This window comes from Solanum tuberosum, unplaced genomic scaffold, assembly GCF_000226075.1.
Source record: "Solanum tuberosum cultivar DM 1-3 516 R44 unplaced genomic scaffold, SolTub_3.0 scf00537, whole genome shotgun sequence".
NCBI classification, from domain to species: Eukaryota; Viridiplantae; Streptophyta; class Magnoliopsida; order Solanales; family Solanaceae; genus Solanum; species Solanum tuberosum.
In genome coordinates, this window is record NW_006239451.1 from 272,182 (window position 1) to 283,991 (window position 11,810).

Sequence of the window (11,810 nt, forward strand, 5' to 3'; positions counted from 1 at the left end):
CGTTTTGCCTCACGCTGCCAGGGCCGTCATATACCTTGCCGAGGGTATAAAACTTGACTACTAAGTGGATCCACTAAGCTATGCTAAAAATCCACTAAGGAATCATCTAAAAAGTATGACCCTTTTCTACCCATGGTGGCTACATGGTTTATGGGGGCTGAGAGTTCTCTGAACTCTCCCCCATATCGGTGCTTAATACTACTCCCAAAATATACTAGCTCCATATGTTTAAAAACATAACTCTATGATTTGAGATAATTTCTCTAAACATAGCTCAAAGGCTCCTCTTGGAAATCAAAGTTTCCTCTCTTTCCTAATTGTGGAAGCATTTATTCTTTTCTGCAAACTAGCTCAAAGGCTCTTTGGAAATCTCAGTTTCCTTTCTTATTTAAATGTGAAAACATTTTAAAATTTTTGGGAATACATAGTCCCTATATATTCTTTGAAGAAATGAACTTCAATCTTTACTCTTTACTCAACTCAAAACTTGAGTCTTAAAACAAAGTGAAAACGTTTGTAAAAGACCTTTGGAAAACTCTATGAACTTTCCTTGACTTGACTCTTAACTTCTCTTGACTAGACTCTTAACTTTCCTTGAATTGAATTATGGATTCAAGGCTCATGATCTCATGTTATTGATGATTTTATGTTGTTTAGACGTACCTTAGAGTGTAGGAATCAACTAGGAAACATACGTATGTTTCAAGGGAACTACTACGGAAAGATGTGGGAAGAAGTAGAAGATTTGGTGTTCCTGGCACTCTGAGTGGCACAGGGCGCCAAAGGCTGAACTTCAGAACTGAAGTTGGGGTGCTAGCGCAGTGCAGTGCCCCAAGCCCAAAATTTCAGAAACACTTCTGGGGGCACTCTGGCTGGCGCGGCCCCCCAGGTCCCTTCCCAGAAATCCCCGATTTTCCTTTGTCATTTTTCAACTCTAAACTCAATTGGGTCTTTCCCCAAACACTTAGATTCGACTACATAATCAAAATATGCAAGAATCTACTAAAAAACACACCAAATTTCATGAATCAAAATTAAGAACTCCTCAACACCTCAAAAAATCAAGAACCCAATAGAAACTTCAAACAAATCCATCAATAACTCAATTTCTAAACCTTCAAGAATCTAAATTCACTGAAATAAATCATGATTGGCGCGTGTGTGAACTAACCCAATGCTATGTGATCTCACATACCTCGTAGGGATCACCTCTTGACAAAATCCACAAGCAATTCTTCGAGAACTTGACGATTTCCTTGCTTCTCTTTCTATTTTCTCTTCCTCTTTTCTGTTTTCTCAAAACCCTAACTTTTTTTTCATTAGTGTAAACTGATCCCAATTAGTTTAGACCCCAACTTAATTACCAAACACGAAATTAATTAATTGGGTGGTGAAAATACCATAATTCTTTTCTAAAATCCGATTTTGACTTTCCTTATCTAGACATCCCAACTTCAAATTGGGATATCTCACTCATACCAACTCGAAACTGAGCAAACTCGGCAGCATTGGAAAGATAATTCAAAGATATTTACTAAAGTATCTTCTAGTACACTTAAATCATCCTGATATAGGATTTACCGTCGTTTTAAGTTCACCCAAAACTCATACTTAGCTTAATTTTGTCAAACTTAGATTTTGCTATTTCCAATTTACAAAAACGGTTTCTTTCTAATTTCAAGTCTTTCTAGTAGCGGGGTGTTACAATATCCCCCCTTGGGAACATTCGTCCTCGAATGAGATTACTATTAGTAGGCTAAGGGTGTAACATCTAACAATCAGCTCAAACACCCAATTATAATCATGTTGCATGTGAGACCTTGGTAAACCTGTGATGAAATCCATATTGATCATCTCCCACTTCCATTCTGGAAGTTCTATCTTCTGCGCCATACCACCGGGCCTCTGGTTCTCTACTTTAACTTGTTGACAATTTGGACACTTACCAACAAACTCTGCAGTGCCCTTCTTCATACTATTCCACCAATACACTTCTCTCAAGTCATGATACATCTTTGTGGATCCCGTAAGAATTGAATATCTAGAGCTATGAGTTTCCTCAATGATCCTCTCTTGGAGTTCATCCATCCTTGGTACACACAATCTACCTTGATACCTCAATACACCATATCCCCCTTGTTCAAAAGCCATTACTTTTTGCTTATGAACATTTGCCTTCAATTCAAGCAAAATAGGATCTTGGTCTTGATTTTCTTTCACTTCTGACACTAATGATGATTTATCACCACTACTCCTCGTTCTGTGGAATCCATTATTCGAACTCCTAATCGTACAAGGATATGCACATCTCTTCCTAGCTCTTTCTTATCTTCCTCAAAATGGGTGGTACTACCCATAGACAATCTACTCAAGGCGTCAACAACAACATTACCCTTACCTAGGTGATAAAGAATACTCATGTCATAATCTTTAAGTAACTCTAACCACCTTTTATGTCTGATATTAAGCTCTTTTTGACTAAACGCATACTGAAGATTCTTGTGATCAGTGAATACATCAACATGAACACCATACAAATAATGACGCCAGATTTTCAAACCAAATACTAGGGTAGCCAACTCTAAGTCATGGGTTGGGTAGTTCCTCTCGTGCACCTTAAGCTGTCTAGAGGCATAAGCTATAACTTTGACATTCTGCATTAACACACAGCCAAAACCAACTCTAGACGCATCACAAAATACAACAAAGTCTTGCGTACCTTCTAGTAAGGTCAATACTGGGGTAGTAGTCAACCTGTTTTTCAATTCCTGAAAGCTTTTCTCACAAGCTTCAAACCATTGAAGCTTCACTATTTTCTGAGTTAACTTAGTGAAAGGGGATGAAATAGATCAAAACCCCTCTACGAACCTTCTAGAATATCCAGCCAATCCCAAGAAACTCCTAATATCGGTTGGAGATGTGGGTCTAGGCCAATTCTGCACTGCCTCACTACCTCTATTTACTAAGTATCAACTATAATTCCTTCACCGGAAACAATGTGGCCTAAGAATGCCACAGACTCGAGCCAAAACTCACACATAGAGAATTTGGCATACAACTCTCTATCCTTTAGAGTTTGGAGAACTATTCTGAGATGACTATCATGATCTTCCTCATTCCTTGAATAGATTAGTATGTCATCAATGAACACGATAACAAACATATCTAAATAAGGCTTGAACACTCTATTCATAAGGTCCATCAACGCTCCAGGCACATTAGTCAAACCGAAAGACATAACTAGGAACTCATAATGACCATAACGGGGTACCTGAATGTTGTCTTTGGAATGTCACATTCCCTTATTCTCAACTGATGGTAGCCTGATCTGAGGTCTATCTTAGAGAAACAAGTGGCACCCTGAAGTTGATCGAAGATATCATTAATCCTCGAAAGAGGATACTTATTCTTGATGGTAACCTTGTTCAACTGACGGTAATCTATACACATTCTAAGGGAACCATCTTTCTTCCTCACAAATAAGATCGGAGCGCCCCAAGGTGAGACACTTGGTCGAATAAAACCTTTCTCTAGGAGATCTTTTAACTACTCCTTTAACATTTTTAACTCTGCTGGTGCCATATTATATGGTGAAACAAATATAGGACGAGTATCTAGAAGAAGGTTTTTATCGAAGTCTATTTCTCTCTTAGGAGGGACTCCCAGAAGATCATCTGGAAAGACTTGTGGAAACTCTTTTACTATTGGATCTGACTGAATAGGAGGTATCTCAACACTAGATTCATTAACTCGGACTAAGTGATAGACACACCCCTTGGAAACTTACTTTCTCGCCTTAAGGTATGAAATAAAACGACCCTTCAGCACTACTTAACTGCTCTTCCACTCTATAACTGGCTCATTAGGAAACTGGAACGTGACTACTCGAGTTCTACAATATACTGAGGCATAACAAGCATGAAGACAATCCATACCTAGAATGATATCAAAATCTACCATGTCTAACTCAACTAAATCAGCCATGGTACTCATGCGTTTGACGGAAATGGCACAATCACGATAGACTCTCTCTGCTAGAATAGACTCACCAATAGGTATAGAAACACTAAATGGCTCACTAAGTTGCTCAGGAAGAACATCAAAATTCATAGCAACATATGGAGTTACAAAAGATAAACTCGCTCCTAGATCTAGAAAAGCGTAAACATTAAAGTTAAAGACTTAGATCATACCAGTGACAACATCAGGCAAATCCTCTTGCTCTTGGTGACTGGTGATAGAATAAAGACCGTTTACTCCTCCGCCTGCCCCCTGAAGTAGCTCTTCTAGGTGCAGCTCTGTCTGGTGGATCAACCGAAGAAGATTGTGCTCTATTGCCCCCATTACCGTTACCTTGCTTGTTCTTCGGACACTCTCGCACAAAATGACCATTCTAGCCACACTTGAAGCAACCAGTAGAGCCATCACGACACATCCCTGAGTGGCTCCTACCACACTTAGCACATGCATGAGGCTCACTACCCCCTTGTGCCATACTGCCCTGAGAATAGGCAGGTTTAGCTCTTAAATTCTGACTATTGTACTCACCTTTGTTCTTTGGTGCAGGTGCACTAGCAGAAGATAGAGTTGGTCCCTTTTGTTTCTGTTGGAAGGAAGACTGGTTCACATTACTCTTTTGCTGCCCGGACTCATTCCCTGATGTCTTAGCCCTCATATTCTTAAACTCTTCTCTATCCCTCAGCTTGTCCTCTTCAACTTGTTGCACATGGATAATTAGCCTTGCTATGTCCATATCCCCTATTAGCATAGCTGCCTTACCTTCCTTACTTTACAGGCGAGACAACCCAGCAACGAATAAACTCATCCTGCTCCTCATGTCAGTAACCATCTCTGGAGCATACCGGGAAAGTTATGTGAACTTCAGACTGTACTCATGAACGCTCAAAGAATCCTGCTTAAGAGTGAGGAACTTTTGTACCTTTGCTTCTTTCAATTCTCGGGGGAAGAAACGCCCCAAGAAGGCCTCCTCAAAACAAGCCCAACTCACAGGTAGTGCACCCTATGCTCGGTTCTTCTTCTATTGATCAAACCAGATCCTAGTGACACCCTTAATTTGGTATTCAACTAGTTCCACTCTCTCAGCATCAGCAACATGCAGGATCTCAAAAAGCTTTTGAAGTTCCTCAACAAAGTTTTATGGATCCTCAGTAACACTAGAACCAGTAAATCTCGGTGGATTCATCCTTAAGAACTCACGGATCCTTGAAGTATCAGCCATTTCCTGTCGATTCTCTCTCTGTTGCCCAGCTTGGTTGGTCACAACTTGGCTCAACATTCCTTCTAGCCGAACGACCTCTGACAGCTCTTCGTGGAGACATGATCTGAAAGACACGCACAAGCACGAGTTAGAAAGAAACTTTTATAGAGATAAACTCTATCGCACAAAATGAATATGAAAAAAATGAGATAGTTCCTAAGTGTCGCAGCCTCCTAATTATAGATGTGGCGCACTTCAGACCGATCACTAGGACTCTATATACAAAACTTCATAGACTCCCTAGGACTCTTGAAATCTGTGCTCTGATACCAAGTTTGTCACTCCCCGAGCCTATACCCTGGGCGGGACTGGCACACGAGAACCATTGTTGGCCCCAAGCGAACGTTTGGCCTGGCTTACTTACATAGCGGAAGACTTACTCATGATATAAATACTTTAAAAAGTAAACTGAACTGCTCAATAATAAACTTAGAATGTATTAAAATACCATTCACTGGCCAAAGTGGCAACTGAATTCTCAACCATCAAAACAGGAAACAGAAAGACTCAAGAACTAACATTTGACTGTCTATGAAGCCTCTAAACAACTGAGATGGACGTTGGGACATCACCCACGACATCCTAAAGAACAAAACATATTTAAAGCAATATAAAGGGGATCTTCCAGAAGCAAAAAGTCTCACCAACAAACTCTGAAGCTCAACTAGAATCAACAATGCGCTGGGTGTTGATCCTGGATACCTGTATATGCATCATTAAAAGATTCAGACCAAATGGCATCAGTACATTGAATGTACGAGCATGCGAGGGGAATACTAAATAAGACATAAACTTGAAAGGAACTGAAAGAACAAACATTGTCTCAACTAAACTGAACTAAATTGAACTCATTTCATTATAAAGCAGTATAAACAAGTGCAATATAAAGAAAATCTTTTTGAAAAAAGGATAACAACTGTGTGTATTTAGAAATACAATAATGACTCTATGTGTATGCAAAGATACACTGTAAACTCTGAAATGTATATAAAAATACAATTTACTTCTGTGTATATAAGAATACAAAATACTTCTGTGGTAGTTTCTCTAACCGACAACCATCATTTAAGAGCTACTGTGATGATACAACGTTTTGCCTCACGCTGCCAAGGCCGTCCTATACCTTGCCGAGGGTATAGAACCTGTTAACTAAGTGGATCCACTAATCTATTGTAAAAAAACACTAGGAACCATCTAAAAAGTATGACCCTTTTCTACCCATAGTGGCTACATGGTTTATGGGGGCTGAGAACTGTCTGAACTCTCCCCCATATCGGTGCTCAATACTACTCCCAAAATATACTAGATCAATATGTTTAAAAACATAACTCTGTGGTTTGAGATAATTGCTCAAAACTTATCTCAAAGGCTCCTCTTGGAAATCAAAGTTTCCTCTCTTACTTAATTGTGAAGGCATTTACTCTTTACTGAAAGCTAGCTCAAAGGCTCATTGGAAATCTCAATTTCATTTCTTATTTAAATATGAAAACATTTAAAACTCTTTGGGAATACATAGTCCCCATATACTCTTTGTAGAAATTAACTTCAATCTTTACTCTTTATTTAACTCAAAACCCGAGTCTTAAAACAAAGTTAAAACGTTTGTAAAAGACTTTTGGAAAACTTTATAAAGTTCCCTAGACTTGACTGTTAACTTTCCTTGAATTGAATTATGGATTCAAGGCTCATGATCTCATGTTATTGATGGTTTCATGTTGTTTAGACCTTAGAGTGTAGGAATCAACTAGGTAACCTAGGTACGTTTCAAGGGAACTAGTACGGAAAGATGTGGGAAGAAGTAGAAGATCTGACATCCCTAGTGCTCTGAGTGGCGTGGGGCGCTAGAGACTGAACTTCAGAACTGAAGTTGGGGCGCGCTGGCTGGCGCGGCCCCCCAAGACCCTAATTTCGAAAACACTTCTGGGGCGCTTTGGCTAGCGTGGCGCCCTAGGCCCCTGCCCAGAAATCCCCAATTTTCCTTGGTCGTTTTTCAACTCTAAACTCTCTAAACTCAATTGGGTTTTTCCCCAAACACTTAGATTCGACTATATAATCAAAATATGCAAGAATCTACTCAAAACGACACCAAATTTCATGAATCAAAATCAAGAACTCCTCAACAACTCCAAAAATGAAGAACCCAATAGAAACTTCAAACAAATCAATCAAGAACTCAATTTCTAAACCCTCAAGAATCTAAATTCGCTGAAATAAATCATGATTGGTGCGTGGGTGAACTAAATCAGTGCTATGTGATCTCACATACCTCGTAGGGATCAACCCTTGATGAAATCCACAAGTAATTCTTTGAGAACTTGACGATTTCCTTGCTTCTCCTTCTCTTTTCTCCTCTTCTTTTCTCTTCTCTCAAAACCCTAACTTATTTTTCAATCACCTAAACTGATCCCAATCAGTTTAGAACCCAACTTAATTACCAAAAATGAAATTAATTAATTGGATGGTGAAAAGACCATAATGCCCTTCTAATATCCGGTTTTGACTTTCCTTATCTAGACAGCGCAACTTCAAATGGGCATATCTCTGTCATACGAACTTGAAACTGAGAAAACTCGGAGGGGTTGGAAAGATAATTCAAAGATATTTCCTAAGGTATCTTGTAGCACACCTAACACATCCTGAACTAGGAGTTATGGTTGTTTGAAGTTCATCCAAAACTCATACTTAGCTTAATTTTGTCAAACTTTTCAAATTTGATTATTTCCAAAAACGGTTTCTTTCTAATTTCAGCTCTTTTTAGTAGCGGCGTGTTACAGTCTAGGGGGTACTTGCACCGTATCCTATTTATATATATAGTTCAAAAGTTCAAAGAAGAAAGCAAATTCAGGATTTTTTAATTCTTTTTTTCTATAACCGCCCCCCCCAAACCACCACCCCAATAATCTTTTTTTTTTATATATATTTTAATTTAAAATTTGTGTTCACTCACTTTTATATACTAGTTTTTAACACACTTGATTACCAATTCCAAAAATATATGTTATAGTAAATAGTATTGCTTATTTAAGCGAATATTTGAATAATAAGCTTAACAAAAAATAATATTCCAGATTCTTTAGTGAATGTTCAACGTGGATCGTCATATATATTTCTTATTCATGCAAACCTATGAAATGGTCAATAAAATTTTTTATTAGTTAAATGCAAGAATGTATAAATTTATTTCAATTTGATGAGGTTAATCATGTAATTAGTCTTATCTCACTAATATTACCTTATAGACAATATTTGCTTTGTATTTTTCTTGTCATCTAACCAGATGTGCTTTGCATGTGTATTTCACGTTAAATTGTGTAGATGTCAGATGAACATATGAAAAGAACAACTACATTTTATATATTCACATATTTTCACATTGGTTGTGAGTTTTTTTTAAAACTCGGAACATTTTAAAATAATATATTTTGAAGTGAGAAGATCTTGTTAACTTGATAATACATTTGTGACATAGATAATACTTTAGTTTAAATACAAATACCTACTCAAATATAAATATATATTTGCATTACTGAAAATATTTATATCATAAAATTAAATATTAAATAAATAATAAAAATTAAAATAATAACAAACTTCAACTGACGTTATTACAAGTCAAATGAGCTTTTCTTCGTCTAAAAATACTAAAATATTAAGAAATAGTAAATAAGTAAAACAAAAGGGACAATGTTTATATAGTAATTACTATTTTGAAGCAAACTTCATGAGAGTCTAAATCACATAAGTTGCATTGATAAATAAAGTCATTCTTTGTCTTCAGCAGCAAAAAAAAATCGTGACAATCCTCTAAATTTTGTAAAAAGATATCCAGAAGCATACATCTACATCAAAAGAGAAATTGTTAACAAAAACAAATGAATTTAGACTACATCATGTTAACTTCATATATTGGAACATTACATACTAATGTATATATTATGCAAAAAAATAATTATTATATCATCAAATTATTTTTCTCAAGTACTCGAGGTTATGGAATATACCCTCTTAGGATAGAACGACTTACTTCATCAGAATAGTGGTACCTCATATTCCGCTAAACTTCAAACTCGCTCAACGACAATAAAGCACACAAAATTTTTTAAAATGCAAGAAGAAGAAGAGTAGAAGATTAAAAAAATTGTGGTTGAAAAATGAGAGGAAGCCTCTCTATTTATAGTCAACAAAGGGTAGTATGAATAAATGTTTTTTGTGTCTTATTTGAAAAGTCATGACCTTTTCGAGAAGTCACATAAACCCTTTGGAAAAGTTACAACTCGTTGGAAAAGTCACAACTTATTGTAAAAGTCACAACTTTTTGGAAAAGTCACAACTCATCGAAATTCACAACCCTATGAAAAAAGTCACAACTCATCGAAAAAGTCACAACCTAAGTTAGGGATATTATAGTAATTTAACATTCAACTTAGGAGTTCATGCTTTTAAGGTAATATATAAGTTAGGGATATTATAGTAATTTAACATTCAACTTAGGAGTTCATGCTTTTAAGGTAATATATAAGTTAGGGATATTATAGTAATTTAACATTCAAGTTAGGAGTTCATGCTTTTAAGGACACAACTCGTTGGAAAAGTCACAACTTATTGTAAAAGTCTAAACCCTTTGGAAAAGTTACAACTTATTGAAAAAGACACAACTCGTTGGAAAAGTCACAACTTATTGTAAAAGTCACAACTCTTTGGAAAAGTCACAACTCATCGAAAAATCACAACCCTTCGAAAAAAGTCACAACTTATCAAAAAAGTCACAACTCATCGAAAAGGTCACAACCTAAGTTAGGGATATTATAGTAATTTAACATTAAAGTTAGGATTTCATGCTTTTAAAGTAATATAGATAGATATAGATGCGTAACCGCATAGTTTATCCAACTCAGCAAAATTAATGCCACATAATTTTAGTCAAATCAGGATAAGAAGAAGGGTCTCCTCGAACATTCCATCTTCTACAAATAATAAATAAGTATTGACCAAATATTCAAATATCGTGATTTTTTTCTAAAAGAGCTAAAGTTATATATCAATCTTATCTTATCAATTTCATCCTTATCTATCTTAAAAATTACTTTCATCTTCTCAATTTAATTGTCTATATATAGTCCTTGATATTTCAATCCTCAAACCACATTACTTCTCAACTATTATTCTTTAAGTTTTCTTTACATTTTTTGTTTCCTACAAAGATTTTCTAATATCCATCTTCATATAAGTATGACTTGTTCATATGAAAGGAAAACTTGTCGAGATATAGTTCTTTATATGGCACCAATTGCGACAATCAATAGTGCTCAAATGGTGGTATGTTGTCTTCTAACTATTTTTTTCTTCTAATTGAGATTACTCTATCAATAATTTGTTTTTTTACTTAAGTTGTTTGGAAATATTTTTGAAAAAAGGTTTATGAGATTATTATTATTTTTAATTGGGAAATAAGAGATGGCTTCTAATATAGCACCAAAACTTTAACATATTTTCTCAATTGCAGAATGATGTTGAAGCTTTAAAAGTACCTAAAAAATTGACTGATGAGAGGAAGAAAAGATCAATCTTTCATAATGTTAGCTTCCGAATTAAACCTTCTAAAGACGAATCTAACTGTTACACCATTTATAAACCACAAAAGATTAGGACAAATCTTGCAGGTGAATCAATTAGTGATCCTCACTATCTTAATCGTAAATACAAGGATATGCTACATGAATGGGTATCTGAAAGGAGACAACGTGAAAGTGGAGCATTTGACATGGTAAATACAATTTTTTATGATGTATTTTTTTCATATGAATGTTGAAACTTACTAGTTTCCTCAAGTATGTACACAAATGCATTATGTATAGGAAAAATTACCAAAATACACAACTTATTTTACCATAATCTCTGAAATTTCCTACCATTTGATTTTTTTTTATCAAAAGTCCCCTCTCGAATACATCACTCTCCTCTCGCTAATACATCCTTATCCCCCTCTTGGATACATCCCTCCCCTTTCTGATACATCTCTCACATATGTATCTGGATGTCTAGATAATGTATCTGAAAGTCTAGTGATATATCCAGATGTCCGATCCCCCCTCCCTCTATGATATATCCCTCCCTCTCAGATACATCCCTTACCTATGTATCCGGATGTGCAGTGATGTATCCGAAAGTCTATTGATGTATCCGAGATTCATAAATTTTAAGAATTTTTTGTAATTTGAAAATGAGTAGGGATATAATGTAATTAGATCTTAACACTATGGGATTTAACTAAATTAGACTTATAGATATTCATCTATCATATGTGTTTGTTGTTCAAAAGGAAGGTCTCAAAAATACCCCTAACATGTATGATATTTTACTTTCTTTACGTCATGCTTTCAAATTGGAATTTACCAAATACCAATTTTGTGAATCCTCCACTTAATTATATTATCACTCATTTTCTCTTCATTTTTTTCTGAAAAAAAAGTGAAATTTATTTTGTTTGTGTTAGGCGATAATCAAAATTGTTTTCTTGTTTCAAATTAGTATG

The 11,810-nt window shown here is 35.8% G+C and overlaps 1 protein-coding gene across 1 annotated transcript in view; it reads left to right on the plus strand.

Moving 5' to 3' along the window:
- Positions 1–11,810, plus strand: part of LOC107058506 (probable H/ACA ribonucleoprotein complex subunit 1) — a 28,268-nt gene that overhangs the window by 3,596 nt on the left and 12,862 nt on the right. Inside the window, exon 3 of the mRNA XM_015304307.1 lies at positions 10,782–11,042. Coding sequence (XP_015159793.1) covers positions 10,782–11,042 — 261 coding nt within the window. The remainder of the gene's footprint in view (positions 1–10,781; positions 11,043–11,810) is intronic.